This window comes from Passer domesticus, chromosome 3 (assembly GCF_036417665.1).
Source record: "Passer domesticus isolate bPasDom1 chromosome 3, bPasDom1.hap1, whole genome shotgun sequence".
Taxonomy (NCBI): domain Eukaryota; kingdom Metazoa; phylum Chordata; class Aves; order Passeriformes; family Passeridae; genus Passer; species Passer domesticus.
Window position 1 is genome coordinate 3,876,495 of NC_087476.1, and position 22,017 is coordinate 3,898,511.

Genomic DNA, 22,017 nt, shown 5'->3' on the forward strand with positions numbered 1-22,017 from the left:
TTAAATTTAATTTATTTAGGAAAAAAAAAATGTGTAGGATGAGGGAGCCAACAGGGAGTTTCTTGGGGCAGAAGTGACATTCCTGTAAGAAGAGACATGCTGTGCCATTCATCCCAGCAGGATGAACCTTAGAAAGTCTGGGTTTGCTGGAGGAGGACAGACCAGAGGGAAAAATCTGTCTGGTTCAGGCTGCCCTGGTTTTTGATGCCATCTCGTGGTCCAGGAAGGTTTTACAGAGGGATGTGTGGAGCATATTTCCTTGGCTGAGCAGAAAACTGTGGACTTGGGCTGTCACTTCCCTGGCAGAATAATGAAATCTGCCCCTGCCCTGTCATTTAGAACAGATCTCATTCCTGGGGGATGATTTCCATCACCTTATCCCATGTTTGGGATAAGTCTGTTTGGGAATTGCCATCCTGAATTCCTCAGGGGAGCTGGGATGTCTCATTCTATCTATTTTTAAGCTCTGAGTCCTGGAGCCCCTCTGCTCTGGAGCCAGGCTGGGAGAGCTGGGGGTGTTCACCTGGAGAAGGATCCAGGGAGAGCTCAGAGTCCCTTCCAGTGCTCAAAGGGGCTCCAGGAGAGCTGGAGAGGGACTGGGGACAAGGCATGGAGGGACAGGACACAGGGAATGGCTTCCCACTGCCAGAGGGCAGGGATGGATAGGATTCTGGGAAGGAAATTGTTCAATATGAGGGTGATGAGGCCCTGGCACAGGTTGTCCAGAGAGGGATCCCAGCACAGAAAGACAAAACACATTCAGAGCCCAAAATTGCTCCAGGAGTGAAGAAGAAGCTGAGCACCATAAAACCTCCACGTCCAAGAGGTTTGATCCCGTGTTGCTGCAAGCCTGGTTGCCCAAGAGCAGCCCACGTGCTGTGGTGGAATCTTTGCACAGCTTGCTCAACATCTGCAGCTGCAGGGATTTGAGGGAGTGCCTCCAGGCTGGCACAGGCAAGGCTTCCAGCTACGAAGAGATCTTCCCAGGGGATGCAGAAAAGTAAGGAGCAAACTCTGTCTTATGTGACTGTGGAGGTTTGGGAGAGGTTTTGTGTGCTGTTCTCCTCGGGAGAGTGGGGGGGTGACAAAGCTTTTTTAGGTACTCAAATGAACCAATCTCACTGGTGTCTGTAGGAATTCCCAGTTTGAGGTGAAAATCCCTGTGGGTTCACAGAGACAGGGTGACAAAAAAAATTGATCTGATCATCTCCTGGGTAGAAAAAAAGTGGCAGCACCTCTCCCTGGTGATGAGGATTGTGAAGGTTCGATAGGGGAGGAGGTCCCAAGGACAAGCACAAAGGTGCTAAAAACATATAAATTATCTGTAAAGCATGAAGAATTCACCAAGTGAAGAGCAGCCTCCCAGCTTTACACTGGAATTACCCCGAGGGGGGAATGTGAGACCATCTCAAAACAGCCACATGGGGCTGGAGCCGGCTCCAGGTTCTCTCCCATGGCTGATCTCCAAGGTGGCTCCACCCCTGCTGCCTCCCCAAGCACTTTCCAACCAGCCAAATCCTTCTGATAAATATAGCAGGAGGAAGGCAGCAGATTTGGCTGGGGACAGGCAGAGGGAACTGGCTCTGGGACAGCTTTGTGGTCATTGCAACAGAGTCACGTGTACGTGCTTAAAGCAAGACCTAAGTCTAAAGTTATGCTGTCCTGGGACTTTGAAGAGGTCTTGGGGTTTGGAGGGGAAGTTGGCAGCTGGGTGTTTTTCTCAGCTGATGGGGTAGCAAGTCAGCTGGATTGGAATGGGCTTTTTTTAGTTTTGAGGTGACTTTTCTCTCCAGGGAACAGGGTGGCAGATGTCCCAACACACAGCTGTGGTCACGGCACAGTCATGGAGCCATGAATCATTTGAATGAATTTAATGGAATGGAATGGAATATAACGGAATGGAATGGAATGGAATGGAATGGAATGGAATGGAATAGAATAGAATAGAATAGAATAGAATAGAATAGAATAGAATAGAATAGAATAGAATAGAATATCACCATCTCCAGCTATGCCTGTGCTGAAGGAGTAGCTGTGATCTTCATTTCCCTCCTACCCCCCATTATTCCTCAATATTCCTCTTCGAGGGTCTTTTATTTATCTGCCAAGGAAGCTCCTGGCATGGTGACATCTGGCTGCAGCCTCCACTGTGCCAAGTCCCCTGGTCACCAGCCTTGGGATGGACCTCAGGGTCTGAGGGTTGACTAAACACCATGGGGTATTCCACGAGGGGCCTTGCTGCATTTCCAAGCATGTGCAGCCTCTCCAAGGACTTGACACAGTACCTGGCAAACTCTATTTGCTGGTGCTTGCAAGGGCCAGGAGCTCCTGGGACTGCCCCACACAGCAGGCAGCTGTCCCATGGGATGGGCTGTGACACCAAGTGCCTCTTGTCCCATCTGAGAGGTAATGGATGGCCCTGACTCTGTCCAGCACCAGGCACAGCGAGGTCCTAACCCTGAACTGGCACCCACCCAAGGCACGAAACACCACAAAAAGAGGGGATCCTCTCTTGGGAGTTGCTGTGACAGGGCTTGGCTCTCCCAGCATTGTCTCCCCATAACCTTGAGCATCTCCCTGGCCGCCGTGGTGCTGAGCTGCACGTTCCAAGGTGAGCGAGGCTGAACAAACAATTGCCCCCCAAAACGACACTGGCGCCTGCTGGGGAAGCCCAGACTGGTGTTTGTGCCAGAAGACACACAAACATCTCGGCTGAACAGCCCTGACCTCCTCCTCCTTCCCCCTTTTTTTCTGCTTATCTCTGCATCCCTGGGGTAACCCAGAGCAGAGATATTCTGAGAGCCCAGCGCTGCCGTTTCCTCCCGGCGCCGTTTCCTTCGGCGCGGGGTCAGCACCGCCACCCTCTCCTGACAGGACCCCACGGGATGCCCACGGTCCCCTGGGATGCTGGGGGCTATCTCAGGGAGGACATCAGCCAGAGGAGGAGGAAGCCCTTCGACAGGAGCTGATGGTCCAGGAGCCGGGCAGGCTGGAGGGTGCTGAGCAAGGAAGAAAAACAGGAAAGCGGCAGCAGATAAGGAAAAGGACCTGGAAGAGGAATATTGAGGAATAATGGAGGGTGAGAGGGAAATGAAGATCACAGCAGACGTCGTGCCGTGAGAGGAAGCTGCTGAAAGGAAAGCAGCCCAGAAATATCCTTCTCATTGTACTGGGAAAAGGGTCTCAGCCTCACAGCACAGGGGTGCTCAGCAGGTCTGTGTCCAGAGACTGTCACACATCCACGGGATGGGAAACTCCAAAAACAGGCCTGTGTGAAAATGGTAATTAGCCTGTTGTGAAGACTGCTAATTAATCTGTTAGTGGCCTGATCCCCATTGTTGTAAGACTGAGCCTCTTGGGTGCTGTCCCTAAAGAGAGACAAGTCCTGGGGACAGAGACAGTCCTGGAGGCTGGATGGGGCTCTGAGTAGCCTGATCTAGTGGAGGGTGTCCCTGCCAATGGCAGGGGTTTGGAACCAGATCATGTTTAAGGTGCCTCCCAACCCAACCCATTCCATGACTCCACGATTCTATGATTCCATGTTTCTATGACTCTGTGTGAACCAGTCCCTTGGATCCTGCTGGGCTGGAACAATCCAGAGGGAGGGGCTTGTGTCCATATCCCAGGTGTGTCCTGCCTCTGGTTCCCTGTGCAGGTGTCCTGCTGTTTAATCTCAATGTGGCAGAACACAACAACTGTTTCCTGGCTGGTCTCTGCAGTCACCATCACATTTTGCTGATCGGGCATTGATCACTTCCACATTCTCACCTTGCAGCAGGTCACACTTGTGGCACGTGGAAATCTCGTCATTACTCCAAGACACTGCCTTTCTTCTCCATTTACATGGATAAAACCCCAATCCAGATCCATCCTGATCACAGCCGTAACCTGTGGAGGAGCCCTCCCCAAAACACAGATGGGTGAAATGGAGGCACACCTAACCTGGTGTTCCTTCAGAATCATTTCTCTGGGACCTCTTCCCTACAGGAGCCTGCTGGGAATGTCCTGATGGCCAAACTGTGCTGAGGGCTTGTTTAGCTCTGTGCTCACTGGTCAGCGTTAAAAGCAACGAGTGGCTAATTTAAAAGTGCAGACAAATTTAATTCCCTCCTGGATGGGAAGGATTATCCCTGTCTTGCCAAGGTAACTTGGCAGCAGTGAGGGGCTGGTAGATGATAACCCCAGAAGGGAAGAGGTCAATCCTTCAGACACAGCAGAGGTTGAGGAGACCTCCATGGTGCCAGTGTCCCCTGGGATGAGATGGGACGCAGAACACCAACTCTGCTGCCAGACAAGAGGTGTGAGCAGAGGAGCCTGAGCAGAATCATCCCAGTGACCTGATCCAGAAGTCATCACTGACAGTGCTGGGGATGGAAACTGAAATTCCAGCCTCAGAGTCACAAGCACACAGGGAACTTGTCCAGGATGTGGTTGGTGACACATCCTGGATATGAGAAAGTGGTGCCTAGGACAACTGTGATACAAAACTGCCACTAATTAGGGAAAAAAAGAAGGGGACAGTGAGTTGTTCATGCATGGGCTGCAGAGAGAAGCAGCCCCTCCTTCCCTCTCCAGCATAAAATAATTAAGTGAAAGATATATGTTGAATCCAGCTCTGGGGTCATCAGCACAGGAGAGACATGGACCTGTTGGAGAGACATGGACCTGTTGGAGAGAGTCCAGAGGAGGCCACGGAGATGCTCCAAGGGCTGGAGCCCCTCTGCTCTGGAGCCAGACTGGGAGAGCTGGGAGTGTTCACCCAGAAGAGAAGGATCCAGGGAGAGCTCAGAGCCCCTTCCAGAGCCTAAAGGGGCTCCAGGAGAGCTGGAGAGGGACTGGGGACAAAGGATGGAGGGACAGGACACAGGGAATGGCTGCACACTGCCAGAGGGCAGGGATAGATGGGATATTGGGAAGGAAATTCTTCCCTGTGAGGGTGGGGAGACCCTGGCACAGGGTACCCAGAGAAGCTGTGGCTGCCCCTGGATCCCTGGAAGTGTCCAAGGCCAGTCTGGACGAGCTTGGAGCAGCCTGGCATAGTGAAAACTGTCCCTGCCCATGGCAGGGGGTGGAACTGGATGAGCTTTTAGGTCCCTTCCAACCCAAACCATTCAGCCCTGAAAAAACTGATTTGAACAGAACCTGACCTTGAGCACTCCCAAAGATGGGGCAGCCACAGCAACCTGTTCCAAGGCCTCACCACCTGCATTGCAAAAAACTTTTTCTCATATCTAATCTTAATTGACTCCCCTTTAGTTTAAAATCATCACCCCTTGTCCTTTATGGCAGGGTCTGCTAAAAAGCTTGTCCCCATCTTTTATTGCACCACCTTCATCCACAAACCTCATTTCTCAGTATAAGGCTGACAAGAGAGTCCCTGCTGCAGATCACCATGGGAAACCCACTCATCTCTGCCCTATGCCCAAGTTACAGAAGGTCTCTGCACATATTTTGGGATCCACTTTTACCTCAGGATTGTCCAGCTGGTGACTGACAATGGCTGGAGGGATGACTTCCCACCTCTGAAGGCATTTTTGCAGTGTTTCACCACGTGACTCTGGTGAGTGACAGGGCTGTTGTGGGGGCTGATAACTGGATTAGCTCGAGCCAGAATTGCTTCTGCCTGCAGTCAGCAGGACCTCAGATCATCCCCCACCGTGTCAGCTCATAAAATCCAAAAGCCCCTTTTCCAGCCTGTGCTGAACCCACCGCAGCCTGTCACCCCCCAGGGGACCCTGCTAACGAGCTGTGCTTGAAGAGCAGCCTCTCCCAGCAGATAGCAGCTCCCAGAGCAGCCTCTCCCAGCAGATAGCAGCTCCTGAGGGAACAGGCAGCCTGGGAGCGACGATGCTGATGGTGAAACCTCCCATTAATCACAGGAGCACAGCCGCCACCTCCTCATCCCAGCTACCAGAACCAGCCACAGCCCCGAGCAGACAAAACATCCACGTTTTCCCCCTCCCATGTGTTTTCCCTCCATGTGCTCTGTGTCAGGAATTGTCTGGTGCTCAGATAGGGCTGCCCCTGGGCCGTGGATCATACATTGAAGGATTGTGTTGTCATCCAGCCTCACCCTTGGAAACATCAGCCTGGAGGGTCCGTAATGCAAATCCTTAACTGTTCATGATGTAGAGAATTCATTGTGCAGATCCAACAGGAAAATCCATAGCTGTCCTCCTTGGGGAGGTAAAGCTGTTCCCATGCCAGCAAGGGGGACCTCAGCTTCCCCTTGGCTTCCAGAGCTGGTTCCTCTGGGCAATCACCTCCCCACAGTCTCAAGACAGCACTGCCAGACTCCTCAGCTTGAAGTAAAACCAGGGCAGCACCTTCTTGGTCTTTCCTTGAGAGCAGCAGCCTGGAGGGAGGGATTATTTAATTTCTGTGTTTTTCACCCCAACACAAATGAAATGTGTTTCATTTGAAGTGGCTGCTATGGGCCAAGCAGACACCCAGATCTTTGGGAGAAAAGGGGCTAATGGCAAACTTGGGATATGCATGAACTTGGAATAAATGTAGTGATTTCCAGAGCTTTTGAAAATAAGAAGTAATTCTTTACAATAGGGGTGATGAGGTTGCCCAGGGGAGCTGTGGACTCCCTGTCCCTGGAAGTGTTCAGGGCCAGGCTGGATGGGGCTTGGAGCGACCTGGGATAGTGGAAGGTGTCCTTGCCCATGGAAGGGACTGGAATGAGATGGTTTTCCAGGTCCCTTCCAACCCAAAACAATCCAGGATTCTGTAAAATCACATCTGTATTTTTAGCTTGTCCTGCAAGCCTCACTGGGACTTGTTGCCCTGGCAAGTGCTGCCAGCTCCACATCTCTATCACCAAGGTTTGTGATTCCCTAAAATCTTCCATCACCCAGCTGCAGATTTGGTTTTGTCCCCACAGCTCCTGCAGCACAAACTTTGCTGTTTCTTGGTGCCTCAGGACCATGGCATCAGATCCTCCAGGCTGGGGATGAACTTCCAGTCTTAAAGAATCATTCCCTACTTCTGCTCCCTCCACCTCCTCCAGATGAAGACAGGGAAGGACAGGCTTCAGGTTCTACCCTACAAACCTGGGTTGTAGGCCCAGAGCTTGAGAAAAGTGGCAACAACAGAAACCCGATGAGATGCAGCACACAGTTCTCAACCACAGATGCAGTGCTGGGGTCCCAGTAGCTCTGCTGTGGTCTGATACAGCTGAGATATTTTCCACATTAATGCCTTTCCTGCTGGCTGGAGCTTCCCCCTGCCCTGGGAAGGATCTGCCTGACACCAAGGAGGGGTCAGACCCCTTGGGGTCCTGCTAGCCCAGCCAACATCCTTGCAGAACATCTCCTCATTTGTACATACACCCATATGAATTAAGAGATGCTTTTGCAGGAAGGGTGTTTTTGGATCTTACCCAAGGAATTTAGGACTGGCTCTGCTGGGTCAAGAGGCCTTGGGTCTGACACAACTGCTTTGACAACATATTGCTCCAAAACCCTCTTTTTCCTCTCCTTCTTCCATAGATGTGGTATCGTGGGGTGGATGGAGGATGGGCTGGGTGGTGTTCATGCCCATGCACCTCCCCTCCTTCCCTCCTCCTCCTCCCCCTCCCCTTCCCCATCACCCTCCCCAACCCCTTCCACTCTTCTCAGCCATGATAAGCTCGCTGATGGAAAAAATGTTGTCACACATATCTCACTTCCAGTGTGTGGGAGTCGCTGATAACGGCGCAAAGATCTGGACAATAAAGACTCCTGACAGCTTTCGTGTCCATCCCAGGCACGGGGGGACAGTCCTGGAAGAAGACCTGAATGCCTGTGGGATTTTGGGGAAGGGTCCTGCAAGCTGTGATCCTGGGGAGGAGGCTGGAGAGGGGAAAAGGCTCATCCACCCTCCCCATTTGGGGTGCAGAGCCATTCCCCTGCACATTCCCCAAATTCCACCCTGCCCTGGGGCATCTCCAAACTGAGAGCCAGGAGATTTTGGCTTCAGGTGGCTTTGCTGTTGTGCTGGGGAGCAGCCCAGCAGCTGTTCAGCATGGTGTTTGTTTTGGAGCCTCCCCATCAGCCAGTGCTCCCTCTGTGGGGAGAGGGGGCTCTGCTGCTCCAGCGCTGCCGTTCTTCCACGTGGAGCTGCTGAAAGAGCCCAGAGCAGCTCGCCAGAAGGGTGAAGTCATTTATTTATGCCTAGAAAAAAACGTGTATTTTATTACACAGCCTCTGAGATGCTGGGGCTGAGGCACTGCCAGGTTTTTGTGCTGGTGTGGAGAGTTGAGGTCAGCACAGGGCAGTGCCAGTGGCTGCGTTTCTTCCCAGTCCCCTTTTTGGGATGTATGAACAGGGCACCAATTTATTCATGGGGGAAAAAGAGCCAGGGTTTGGCTGGCAGAGGTTCATTTGACACAGAATCACGCAATCATTTAGGTTGGAAAGGATTTCCAAGACTATTGAGTCCAGCCTGTGACTGATCCCTACTTTGTCACCAGCCCAGAGGACTGAGGGCCACGTCCAGTCATTTCTTAGATACCTCCAGGCATTGGGATTGCAAACTTCCTTGGGGCAGCCCCTTCCAAAGCCTGACCACCCTTTCCATTGAGAAATTCCTCCTGGTGTCCAACCTGAACCTCCCCTGGCACAGCTTGAGGCCATTCCCTCTGATTTTATAGCACTCCTATTTTTTTGGTATCTAATTGGTATCTGATTTCTCACTCTAGTTACAACAACTGAGAACGACTTCTGCAGAAAACCTTATTTATTCCAAGCAAAAGATAATCAATTTTATAAATTTTCCAGCTGGAAGGAGACCTACCAGTTGTTTAGATTTCTGTCCCAATCCTCAGGGGCTGTAGATGCTCTCCCCAAAATTTCCCTTTCCCTCCAGAGCACTGGTCTCCAAAGTGAGCATGATAATCCATCAGAATGGAGGGAAAAATATCCTTTCTAACATTAATAAATAATACAAAATTGAATTTATTTTAAGACCATTGCTGTAGGGGACTGTCTCTCTCCTTGGGCTCCCATGTCCCACAAGGCTTTTCCTTTCTGAAGGCTGTGTTGTAGGAGATAGGAAGCCCAATTTTCTCTGGATTTAGCCAAAAATACTTCACTGTTTTCTGATCAAACTGCCTTTCTGGGGGAGAGAAGAAAAGAGGAGGTGGTGTTAGCATTTTACAAAGAATGAAGGTTTTGCATTCCACCTTGGAGGAAGGTGCCAAAACAAGAGAAGGAGACAATGGTCCATCTCAAAACCATTTCCATGGTAAATTTGTACCCAGCTCTGCTTGACAGCACTCCAGACCCTGAGCTTTGGGTATGGGACAAATTAATTTATCTCCCTCCATCTGCCCTGACCTTCTCCTTTGATGGCAAGGAGCATCTTCAAACCTTTTTCAGATGGATTTTCCAGATTGTCTGCCTGGGATATGAGAGGTTAAACCCCCCAGGAGCAGACCTGGGTGACAGCATCACCCTTGACTTGGCTTTGGCACAGAGTCTCTTTCCCTTCGTCCGGCGGCTGATTGCCGGCTCCATCCTGCTGGGAGCGACTTCCCTGCTGCCAGCCAGCTCAGGCACACACACAGACACATCCCTGTGCACAGCCGGGCGTGCACACCTCTCACAGGGCTCACATTCAGGGGCTCCCCACCTCCTTCCCCTCGCAGCTCCGGCATCCCGGCCCCGGGATGTCATCCTGCCCCTGATAAGGCGCAGGGGCGGCTGCCAGAGGAAGGCTCCCAGTTGCTCCCGGCGCCAGGCTGGGTAGAGGCAGACGTGTCTAACCCTCGCTCCTCTGAAGGGCCAAAAACAGATGACATCACCCCCTCATCGTGTCCATCCTCCCCCCAGAATCCCTATCACGGAGAGGCTGCTCTTGGAGGAGCGAGGAGGAAGAGGGAAGGCAAGGGGGAGGAGGCCGGGGAAAAGGAGGGAAGGCAAAGGCTGGAGCTGGAAGTTGGTTACTTTGGCAAAAAGACAAAGTTCTGCAAAGCTTCACCGGCCAGACTTCAAAAAGGTGGAAAAACTGGAGGCTCAGTTCTGGCAGGTCCTGTTATCAAGGGGAGCCTTATCTCTCGATGGGGCTGATGGCTCATGCGAGCCGCAGTGGCTGCTAACCTCTGGCTGAGCTTTCCGAGGCTCCCGAGGAGCCAGACTGTCACTCAACGGAGAGGAGAAGCTTCCAGGAGAGGTGATTGCATGGAGACATGGCCACCGTGTTTGCAGCCTGCAGAGCCACACGAGCAAGGATGGGGTATCCCAGCATGGAGCCCAGCAGTCCCTCACTGCCTCAATTCGTGGTGGGGAGGAGTGAGGGGATCTTTCCCTGCTCACAGTCCAGCCAGAGATGGGGCAGATCTCCACTGGGTGTCAGCAGGCACAGCTGGGTCACTGGTTTTAGTGATTTCTTCCAGGGAAAGACTGGTGCCTCTAGGATGGATAGCAGGGTGGATTTAAGTTGAAGCCAGGTGTGTAGCTGGGGGTTTTAGGATGGGAATTTTGCACACCACATTTCTTACATGTCCTGGGTGAACACCACACTGAGTGTTTCCAGTGTTAAATCTTCCAGCCTTTCTCTTGAGGAGATCTTCATACTCTTTCAAGCCAACTCTCTGCTTACAGCTCCTTCATCTCTATTCCTGCTCCTCCTACACCACCTTCTTTCTACCTCACCAACTCCATTCCACCTCACCACCTCACCACCAATTCCTCAAAGATGAAGAATTGCTTTGGGGGTCCTGCTCCAGAGCACACCACAGTGGACATTTCCCCTTCCTTCAGTGAGTGAACAACAATCCACAGCCAACAACTCTCACTCCCTGGTGAGGAGTTGCTGGAAGTGAACTTGACCTTGGCTCATTCCCACTCTTAATTGTACTCAATAAATCAGCCCGTGCAGGACAAGAGGCAGTGATACCCCTCAGGTGATACTGGGATAGAGTTTGGAATGATTTGCACTATGGAAGTAAGATTCCACCTGGCAATGGCTCCATCCAGGAGCAGGGCAGATACAGAACACACCACACTCCCTGTGAGACTGGGTGAATTGTTTGAATTGTTTCCCCACAGGGATTTCTCAGCCTTACCCACCTTTGCCTCCTCACAGAAGTGGATCACAGAGTCATGGAATGGTTTGGGTTGGAAGGAGGCATTAAGGGTCACCAAGTCCAGCACTCCTGCAAAGATCAGGGACATCTTCCAGGAGATCAGGCTGGATAATCTGAGGCACCCACCCAGGTTCACCTTGTTGCTACAGGAGAGGAAGTATGGAAGAGATTTTACAGTGACTTCTGTGAGAAGTTTGATAAGAGGATCCATGTTTACCCCTGAAAGAATTTTCTACCAAGGTCATTGACATAGAAATCAAGAAAGAAAGAAGAAAAAAATAAGAGAAACCTGCAACTGCCTATTCCAATGAACATTTTGTTTGTCTTTCATGACCAATGAGTAAAGTGTAAACTTACGAGTTTTGTAAGAATGCATAGGAAGCATGCATGCTGTAATAAAATCAGTTTGAAGCCTTCTGAAAATAGAGTGTGTTGCTTTGTATTTTCTCCATCTCAACTACAACAAGGAAGAGGAACTTCTGGAGGGAAAATCATACCTCTGTCTTGGATCCATCCCCTTGAAGAGGACGAGTCCTGCCGTGGTCTCTTTTGAACAGAGCTAGAAATTGAGGTTGTTGAAGTCAGTGCCTGAGACAGAAGTGGAGGAATGGGTCCAAAGAGAGGTTTCATAACTGCTGGAGCAGCCCAGCAGATCCCTCTCTTTCTGCCACTCTGAAAGGACACCCCTTGCTCCTACACCACATCTGCCACCTTTGTGCAGACAATTTGGATCCCCCAGTGCACCTCCAGCACCAGCAACCCCCGAGTGTCAGTCAGGGTGGTCCATCTGAGGGGGAAGCATGGCTGCACTCCGGACCCAGCAGGACACAGAAAACCCAGAGGTTTATTGGTGGTAGACAAACCAAGCTGCACGTGGAGGCATGGAGGCGTCTGAGGGCAGGCTCTGTGTACAGTTCTGGCTGCAGGATCACTGGGCTGGCTCTCCTGGGGCTGTCACACCACCCTGGTGTGGCTGCTGTCACCGGCAGCAGCGCAGGCGGCCGCTGCTGCAGCTCCCTTCCCAGTGCTCCATGTGGAAGCAGAGCCTCCGGCAGTGGCCACGGTTGCTTCTGCACTGCTGGGTGTCTGGACGGCCTCTGGCTGCTGGGGAAAGAGGACAGGAGACCTGGTTAGGAAAGCTGGAACCTTCTCAGAGCCCCCAAACCTACTGGGAATGACACTGGTTTTGGTGGCTGAGCAATGGGATGCTCTCAGTCGGCAGCAGGGAAATTCAGCTGGTTCCATGGCGAGGATCAGATGTGCTTGGGAGGAGCATCTCCATCCAGTGTCACATTCATATTTTTTGAAAAATCCGTTTGCTCAGGATTTTCCTCCTAGGAAGCTGGGAAGCCTCAGAGAAAAAGGAAAACAATATTATCCCATTTGCTTCTCCTGTGTTTTGCTGCTTTGGAATGTGGTTGGAGATTGTTTATCCAACAGGTGATTGTTTCATTGGTTTCATGTGAATTGTTTTGACTCATTGGCCACTTGGGGCCAAGCTGTGTCAGACTCTGGAGAGAGAGTCACGAGTTTCACTATTATCTTTTTAGCCTTCTGTAAATATCCTTTCTGTATCCTTTAGTATAGTATAGTTTAGTATTCTTTAATATAATATAGTATCTTAAAATAATAAATTAACCTTTGAGAACATGGAGTCAGATTCATCATTCCTTCCTTCGTCCGGGCACCCTGCAAATACAATAATCCAGCAAGCACTGGGAGTCTCCTAACAACTGGCCTGGGTGAGACAGCCAGGTTTGGGTTGGCTGTGTTAGGTTGGATGAGTTTGGTGAGGCTGGACAGCATGAAAAGACAGAGAAGTACCTCTTGGAACAGGTGTTTTACCTGTTGTTTAGTTTGGAGATTATTTGGCGTCTTGGTGGTTTGGGGTTTTTGTTTGCTTGGGTTTTTCGAATATTTTGCTGTTTTGATTAAAAGGGCATGTGCTGCTTCTCTTTAGACACAGCAGAAACTCCAAGTTTGGGAGTTCTGGAGGTCCACCACCAGTGCAGTGAGCAAACCCTTCTCCCTCTCCTTCTTGTCCTCAGTTAAATAAATGAGAGCATAAACAGGCTAAGCAAGTAAATATCCTCTTTTTGGTTATCAGGTTTGCCTTCTGCAAACGTGGTGTCACCAAAGTCCTGCTAACATGATAGTGACCTTACACCTGAAAGAAACCCAAATCTGTATACATGTGTATAAAAGCAGACTGCAAAAATGCCAAGCTAAACAATAAATATCTATCAAACCAGAATCCCAGAAGAAAACAAACAAAAAAGGTAAACATCTGCCTTTCTCTCTTTTTTTCTCCCTGAAATATAGTTTTGATTTTATAGAATCAAAGATGCACAGAATTATTTGAGTTGGAATGGACATTAAAGACCATCTACTTCCAACTTCCTGCTATGGGCAGGGACACATTCCACAATCCCAGGCTGATCCAAGCTCCAGCCAACCTTGCCCTGAACATTTCCAGGGATGGACAGTCCACAGTCTTTTTGGGCAACCTGTGCCAGGGCCTCACCACCCTCACAGGGAACAATTACTTCCCAATATCTAATTTACACCTACCCTCCTTCAGCTTAAAACCATTCCCCCTTGTCCTGTCCCTCCATCCCTCATCCCAAGTCCCTCTTCAACTCTCCTGGAGCCCCTTTAGGCTCTGGAAGGGGCTCTGAGCTCTCCCTGGAGTCTTCTCCTCTCCAGGTGAACACCCCCAGCTCTCCCAGCCTGGCTTCAGAGCAGAGGGCCTCCAGCCCTTGGAGCAGCTCCATGACCTCCTCTGGACTTGTTCCATCAGATTCTGATGCTGGGGATCCCAAAGCTGAAGGCAGCTTTGCAGGTGGGATCTTACCAGAGCAGATCAGAGGGTGAAAATCACCTCCCTCAACCTTCTGGTCACACTTGCATCTTCCTCCATTTGCCACATTTGTATTCCACTCATGCAGAATTTAATGGGATTCTCCTTGTTTTGTGGAGGATGAGGATTTTATCCTGGTCAGGAGCAAAGCTCAGGCTTCTGTTTTTGGCCCAGCTTTTCTGGGTGAGTTTTGAGGGTGCGGACAGGAGGGGATGCACAACCTGTGAACTCAGGACTGCTGCATGCAGGAACTTAATGGAGACCATCCCAGGATAAAATTTTTCCTTGGAAGCACGAGTAAGGTCAGCCTTGACTTCAGCGCCCTGTCTTGTCCTCTCCTACCTCATAAGAGTAGGAACCTGCCTTTTCTCTCTCCACAGTCCTGCAGGAACCCCTGTGAGAATTTTGTCCTTACCCGGAGCTCCCTGGAGGAGGAGAATGACAAGGACTGCAAAGAGCAGCTGCAGAACCCGCATGGCTTGGTGTGGGTGGAGGTTCCACCCCGAGGAGGAGTGAAGGGCCCTAAAGAGAGGAATAAGAGGCAAATTCTGGATTTATAGAGGCCAGGGGGGTTGTGTAATTTTCCTGGAGTGGAGGGAACTTTGTCAATCTCAGGTGCATTTCAACATGACGGCAAACAGTTGCACAGGGTATGCCTGCTCTCAGTCACATCGTGTTACAGACAGAAAGTATAAAGGGGAAATAAAGGGAAAAAAAATAGAAGGAAAAAGACCAAAAAGTGAGAGGAAAATCAGGGTTTTGTTGACAATTACACTGAGCACTGGGGAGTCTGCTACTGCTTGCTGCTGGAGACAGGATGTTGGGACTGACCCAGTCTGGCTCTGTGTTTTTAGGCTCAAGCATGTGATGTTAAAATCCAGTCCAAGTGTTTGCAGTATCAAAGTTTTGGGTTTTGTTTTTGGTTTTTTTTTTTTTTTTTTTTTTCATTTCCAGCTCTTACTCTCTGTGTTTAGCACTGACACAGTCAAGCGTGAAAAAATCCAGAGTCTCCTCCTCAGCACTCCCCAACACACAAAGCTGGCTTGAAAATAATGGGATCCTTAAAAAAAGCATGGGTCTGCTTCAATTTCTCAACTTCCAGGCTGCAGAGAGGATGCTTGCCAAGGTTTTGTTTACAACTGCCAGGAAAAAATGGAAATTTAATATTTTATTCATTTATGTAGTCATTCAAATGGAAAGCTGGGACACCTCCCTGCAGTACTCAGTGGCATCAGGAAAGCAGGTGGATTACAGCTCTCCCAGAGATCCTGGCAGGTTCTCAGGTTTGTACCAGTTCTCCAGGTCAGTTCCAGGAAATCAGTAGAGGTGAGACCTGCATTTCAACTTGGGAAAACAACACAAAGCAAACAATGAGCAGGAATGTTCCCCAGCCAACAACAAATGGAGGAAGAGGAAACAGAAACTTTATAAAGGTTTTTCTTACAGTGGTGATGCAGCGGAGGCCATCACCAAGTCTTCCCTTTTCCCTTCAGAAGTCACCTCGATGGATTTTTCTTTGCAGGCTGGATGCCAGGGGGTGCTGGAAAATGCAAACCCCATGTCCTTCAGGCTGCTTGAACAGAACAAGGATCACCTTCACCAAACAGTGCAGATAAAGGGGCCTTCACCAGTTGGACTTTGGAGTAGGGAACACTGAGCTCTTAACCAGGCTGTGCTGCAAACTGGCCATGCACAGCCTGGGAAGGGAGGTGGACCTGGAAACACACCTGGGGGACAGCTGGATGCAAGGATGTGTGTGAGCCCCTGGAGAAGTGTTGGTGCCCTCCCTGGGTGGAAGGCAATAACCTACCCTGTACCTCTGAGGATTGGCATCTCCAATGTCAGAGATGGTGCAGCGAGATTTCCTGGAATTATGGAATCGTGGATTGGTTTGGGTGGGAAGATAATGATAAAAAAAAAATCTCATTCCAATCCCTTTCATGGGCAGGGACACCTTCCACTATCCCAGGCTGCTCCAAGTCTCATCCAACCTGGCCTTGGACACTTCCAGGGTTGGAGCAGCCACATTTCCTCTGTGAAACCTGTGCCAGGGCCTCACCATCCTCACAGGAAAGAACCTCCAAAGCAAAGAATTTGGGCAGAGCTTGTCCAGCAGAAAGGAGACAGCAGTCCTTGAGCTAAGCAGGAAGGAGTGTGTGGATGCTCCTGTGAGCGTCCTGCTCTGTGTGACCTGAAGTGTCTGAACATGTGTGTGCAGATGGCTTGGTGTTCTCCAGAGAGGATGTGGAGCGTGGAGCCAGGGTACCACGTGGCCACGGTGTTCCCAATGACAAATGGCAAAACTCCAGGTGTTTGTCTCCAGCTCAGCTGCTCTCCTGTGGTAGAAGAAGCACCACGGAGCTGTTTGGATGCTGCAGGCTCCATGGGGACCAGGCTGCATCCACCACACCGCTACAAACCCCAGCTCTGCAGCTGTGGTACATGGGTTGAGTTGCAGAACGTGCCTTGGGAAAGAAATCCAGGACTATGCAGTACCAACAAAAACCAGATTTCCTCCAGAAATCATGGGCAGGAAATCTCTGTCCCTTGGGCCACTGCTTGTACAACAGCTGGTCTGGCTCCCCTTGGCGTGGTCCTGCTGCCGTGTTGGCCTCAGGCTCTGGTGAGCCCACTGGGGCTGCCCCAGCAGCCTCCCACCCTCCCCTGCTTCCCAACCTGCCAGCAGATGTCTTTTTTCAGAGCTCACCATGCACAAAGGCTGATCTGTGCTCAGACACGTGGCACGGGAATCGGCTCCTGGGTGCTTGAGAGGTTTTGGGGCTGGGAGGAGTTGAATCAATCTATATCTGCTCTCTGTCCCCAAATGGGAAGGATGTTTCCACTGACTTCATTGCCTTCAGGCCAGGACCTGAGCAGGCTGATTTTTAAATGAATCCTGGGATAAGTTTGTGCCAGCAGCAGCAATTCCTTGGGAGAATGAACCCTTTTGCCAGCTTGTGATGCCACCTCCTACTCCGAAACCCACTGACAGCATTTTGCCAAGCAAGGAAGCACTGATAGAGCCCTGCAATTCAACCTGTGAGGAAATGATCGTGGGCTCAGCTCTGGGGTCAGCCCCAGTCCAGAAACCCTCCATGGATCTCATTCCAGACCACTCTCCATGGCATTCTCAGAACTCTCTTTAACAGGTCCATGTTTGTCTTAAGTAGAGGCCCCCAGAGCCAGACACAGTAAGAAATTATGGGTTTTGCCCCACAGAAAATGTTCAGAGCACACCTTGTGAAATTAACTTCTCCTTTCCAGTGCAGTGACACCACATCCAGGTGTCATTTATTGATCATTCCTGGCATGTGCCCACCTCCAAACCATGCCAAGGAACAGCATGGAAAACAGTTCATTTTCTGGCAGCACATTTGAGCAGCCACTAACTTCTGAGCCTCACAGGATCTGATTTACTCCTGTAGGTACAGCCTCTGAATCCTGACCAGTTTTATCTCCCCAGCACACCCTGGAGCTGGGCTGTGCTGAGGTGATTCCTTTCACCCCACAGGATTTGGAAGAGCTCCATGTGAGTGGGTGGAATGTTGGAATGTGGGCCCTTTTCTGTTGCGTGAAGGAAGATCCAGGCATGCAGGGGGTTGCACTGGCTTCTGTGGGATTGCCAGGGATGTAAGAGCCAGCCTGGATCCAAGGGGCTGTCCATGGCTACGGCACCTCAGTTTTCCCAGGCAGGAGCCCATCCAGCACCATCCTGCTCCTGATTACACATCACAATGATGTTTTCAGGGCAGAAGAGGAGGATTTGGCTCTCTTTACCAAACAAACACTGGCCTGTTGCCTGGGAACAGCAAACAAATCCTGCTGAGGGAATCCATGCCATGATTTCATGGACTGAAATCCCCAGTTATCCAACAGGCTTGTGGTGGCTGACAGACCTGGCATGAAGGTAGAGCTCTATCCTGATTGTCTGCGTGGCTGCAGAGATCCCAATAATGCATCCCAAGATTTCTGGATGATTTCTGGATCTCCTTTAGGCATGGGTTTGCTAAGGTAGTACTAAAGAACCACTATTTGTAGGCTTTTGAGCTCTATCAGGTGCAGACAGCTGGAGTTCAAAGCTCAGTGAAGAATTTCCCACCAAAATCCTCTTCTTCATTTGGCTTTCACCTGCCCATGGGAGGGTATTGGAATTGGATGATCTTTAAGGTCCCTTCCAACCCAAACCATTCTGGGATTCTGTGATGATTTTATGATTCTTTCTCCTCCCCAGGGTCACAGGGTACTCCAACTAGGGTTTAATTAATTTGAGCAGCATTCCCTGTCATACACTTACACCAAAGGAGTTCATGCTGCTGTTCAAGCAACCCCCCATGAGCTGAGCTGGCTGCTTTGCCCCAGGTGAGTTCAGGGATAAAGAAACCACAACAAAAAACAGTTTTATAAGGTCTGGAAGTGCCATTCTCCATCATCCACCCTATCCTTGGTGCTTTCTCTCCCCTCCCTCTCTGTGAGACTGGAAGGGAATTCAGTTCATCTTATTCATTGGGTAGAAATAATGATGGATTTTTGTTTCTTTTTTTGGTTGTTGTTTGGGCATTTTTTTAAGGTTATTTCCATCCAGATCAACAAACAAGAGAGCACACAGCAGTGGGACAGAGGGACCATGCCTGTGAGCATGCCCATTAGTGCCAGAGGGACAATATTCCCTGTAAACTGAGCTTTTCCACCTTTCCTGGTGGACTGGCAGTAGGTCTGAAGCACATCAGGGTCAGAAGGCCCTGAGAGAAATGAGAGAAAAGTGCAAGGTGAGCTCTAAGAGCCCACTCTTCACTTTCCTGGGAAACCAGGCTGTAACCATGATGGCTGGGCATTCCCAGATGAGGGGCAGGAACAATGAACCCTGTGGATGAATGTGAGAAATAAACTGTTTGATTTGGAGAGGTGCCTTGATTCAAAGCCCTCCCCGTGCTGTCCTCGTACATCAGCGTGCGTCAGAGGGATGGGCTGGAAATGGGCAGGAATTTGGCTCTGGGTTCAGCCCTCTCCCTGTTTTCACAATCGGTCCCCAAGCCAACAGCCAGCTCTGGGTTATCTGGCTCTCCTGAGGGTTCATCCAGCTGCAAGGGATCTCCAGGGGAGCACTGGCATCACCGGAGTCCCAGTGACGACTCAAGGGCTGCTCATCAGTGAATGGAGACTCTTGGATGAATGAATTGTCATCCCTCTGGCAGCGGGGCCTGACCCTGGTGAGGTCAGTGGGAATTTTCCTGTTTGGCTCATCAGAACAAGAATTTCATCTCCCAGGGAGGACTTTTCCCTGGCTCAGTCTGACCAGTGCCTCAGCTGGTTGGCATAGCTCTCTCATTACATCATTGTTTCCTTGCTTTCACAGAAATCATTGACCCAGAGAGAAACATTTTACCTGGAAAGGGAGACCAGGAGCTGACAAAGGCAGGGAAGTGTCAAAATTTTGTGTTGAAAAGACACAGAAGGACTGAGAGGGGATTTGGACAGAAAATTAATTTAGGCTGAGGGAGCTCACAGGAAGAAAGCTGTGAGGGACAAAGAGACTGATTTCCTTGGGGCTGGGTGACCAAAAGAGAAAGGAGTTGCACCAGAAATGCAGTCCATGGATGGAGAGGGCAGCCTGTCAGGGCAATGGGACACAGCTTTCAGATCCCCTCCCCACCATGTTTAAAACAAGTAAAGCTAGGATCTTAGGGAAAAAAAAATTGTTCCTTCTGAGGGTGGTGAGGCCCTGGCACAGGGTGCCCAGGGAAGCTGTGGCTGCCCCATTCCTGGAAGTATCCAAGGCCAGGATATTGGAGCAGCCTGGGATAGTGGAAGGTGTCCCTGCCCATGGCAATGAGATGATCTTTAATGTCCCTTCCAAACCACTCTGGGATTCCATGAATGCCTTGAAACCCTGGCCCAGCCTGGAAAGGAGACGTGGATGGGGGTGGATCTTGCCTGAGAAGCACAGGCCACCCTCACCTTCATGTCAAACCAGGTGCCTTTTGCACCAACAGTGATGCCAAAATTATTTTCCCCACTGCAGCTGTTTTCTCTGGGAAGGGAAATAAAGGCACAGAGTCCCCCTGGTGTTCTGGAGAGGTGAGGAATGCTGTGGTCCCTCCTGATCAGTGTTATCCCACCACTAGCAGCTTTGCTGACTCACAGGTGGGCACTTGCTGCTTTGTTAAACCTCAGGTTTATTGGTTTCAGGTAAGCAGAAAGGCAATTTTTCACCTGGGCATGTCAGATAACAATCAGAGTCCCAAAAGGGCCACAGATATGGGTGGCCCCAGTTTCTCCTAAAAAAAAGTTACAGCAAAACCAATGTGTTCAGGAATCATTCAGGATTCATGAGTGAATCCACAAGTATATTCTCTCAGGGGAGCAACAGCCACAGAAACCAGAAAATCTCCTTCCCCACAGCTGCTTGTGCCGTGCCAGTGGAGCCTGCAGCTCTCCACATGCTGCAGTGGCTCCTCTGGAAACCTTCAGCTCTCTGTGGTGGCGGGTGACAGATTTCTGCAGCAGAGAATGACGGGTTCAAAGCAGTACTGAGCCAGGTATTCACCAGAAACACAGCTTCCCACTCGGCACAAGCCCCCTCCGTGGTTACAGCTGTCTGGTCCGTGAGCCTCTCCTGGACAAGGGAGCAGCAAATTCGTGGATAAAATTAGTGGGGTTCCTTCTGGCACCATGTTCCCAGCCAGCCAAGCCAGCACTGGGAGCACACAGAGAACCTGGGCACCTCGGGCACACCCAGGATCCCCATCCCACAGACAGGTTCAGATATCCATGTTGGAAATCCCAAGCTGCTGAGCCAACCTCCCTCAAGGAATGTTTTATCAAGGAGTTGTTTTTTCAGGATGTTGGCAAAGACTGTGCATGGGAGGTCAGAGGGGTTGTCCTCTCCCTGCCAAGGAGGCAACTGCAGCCTGAGAAAAGGCAGGAACATTTTCCCAGAGCACAAGGTTTCTCCTTTAGGGCTTCTCCCAACTCCATTTTCACAGCTTCCTCCCTGTTCATATTTTGTATTCCCCCAAGGGATTAAATAATGAATTTTCCCAAAGTACCTCACCCAGAAAACCTCTTTCCTCAGTACCTATCACACAGTGAAGAAAGATTATCCCTGTACCCAGATATCCTGTTCACCACCCCAGGCCTTCCTGGTCTTACCATGCTGGGTCAGGGAGATGAATATGAGAACAAGCACGAGGATCCCCATTCCTTTGGCTCTGCTGGAAAATCGCAGGGCTGGGAGTGAGATTTCACAGAAGCCTCTGTGTGCTGCTGGCATGCTGGATGGCATCCTGGAAGAGGGGAGGAGTAGGCAGGAGTTAATTATATTCCAGTCCCTGGAGAAACATTTGCTGCTGAGAAATCCTTTCGTGTCGTTCTGACCCTGCGCTGCTGCTCCAAACAATGTTGACTTTTTTCATGTTCACTGGCTACTGGCTTTCCTGATTCCTCTCCTTGGCAGCTGGCATTTTGGGCTGGTAGAATTCCAGCTGGAAAAAAAAAAAAAAAAAAAGAGAAACTCAGGGAGATCCTCTGCCCTTCACCTGCAGCCAGCAAAATCCCTTGGAAGTGACAGGGAGGAGGGAAGCAACCTGCAAGGGAAGAGTTCTGAGGATCTGCAGTGAGGAGAAGGATGCAAGCTGGGAGTGATTAGTTTTTAATCTGAGCTCGTGTGAATATTTTCTCCAGCTGAAACCTGGGTGTTATTTTTCCCCCCAGCTTTGGCTTCCGAGGAATTTGGGAGGCTTCATTCCTGAGTGTGATGAGCACACAGTGCTGGTGGAAGAGCTCTTAGTTCAGCAGTGCACCCTGTGGTGGTAAATCTGTGGTGAGTGTGCAGCTCTGGCTGTAAAATCTGATATTCCAGCTGCCCTGCCTGGCCCTGCTGTTTGCTGTCTCTTCAGCTCTGTAATAAAACTGCTCTGTGAACACATCTTAAACTGGCAGGCTAAAGAGTAAAATTAAAAACCCCTTTCTCCCTAAAAAAATACCCAATCAGAGCAACATAACTAAAATCATAGTCATTTAGGTTGGAAAGGGCCTTCAAGTTCATTGAGTCCAACCAATCCCCAGCTGTTCCAAGCCACCACTA

At 50.3% G+C, this 22,017-nt stretch overlaps 1 protein-coding gene across 2 annotated transcripts; it reads right to left on the minus strand.

Annotated features, from left to right (window-relative positions):
• Positions 1 to 10,273: 10,273 nt before the first annotated feature.
• LOC135295834 (gallinacin-13-like) lies at positions 10,274 to 21,617 on the minus strand. Of its 2 annotated transcripts, XR_010357903.1 has the most exons (5): positions 21,309 to 21,617; positions 21,084 to 21,217; positions 19,890 to 20,547; positions 15,379 to 15,504; positions 14,836 to 15,278 (listed from the first exon to the last, which is right to left on the minus strand). XR_010357903.1 is itself a non-coding variant. In XM_064411608.1 (4 exons), the coding sequence occupies exons 3-4, from the start codon at positions 14,408 to 14,410 to the stop codon at positions 12,054 to 12,056; spliced, it is 186 nt and encodes a 61-aa protein (XP_064267678.1). In that variant the 5' UTR covers positions 14,411 to 15,278; positions 15,379 to 15,504; positions 19,890 to 20,403; the 3' UTR covers positions 10,274 to 12,053. The 2 variants fall into 2 exon arrangements, 1 of the variants encoding a protein (XP_064267678.1); XM_064411608.1 differs by lacking the exons at positions 21,084 to 21,217; positions 21,309 to 21,617 and adding an exon at positions 10,274 to 12,178 and having other exon boundaries at positions 14,350 to 15,278; positions 19,890 to 20,403.
• Positions 21,618 to 22,017: the final 400 nt, after the last annotated feature.

Excerpts from the sequence above, each read along its gene's own strand:
- LOC135295834 (XM_064411608.1), bottom strand. The coding sequence starts at position 14,410 with ATGCGGGTTCTGCAGCTGCTCTTTGCAGTCCTTGTCATTCTCCTCCTC. Across the intron at positions 12,179-14,349 it reads CCTCCTCCAGGGAGCTCCGG|CAGCCAGAGGCCGTCCAGAC; the intron begins GTAAGGACAAAA and ends CTCTTTCCCCAG.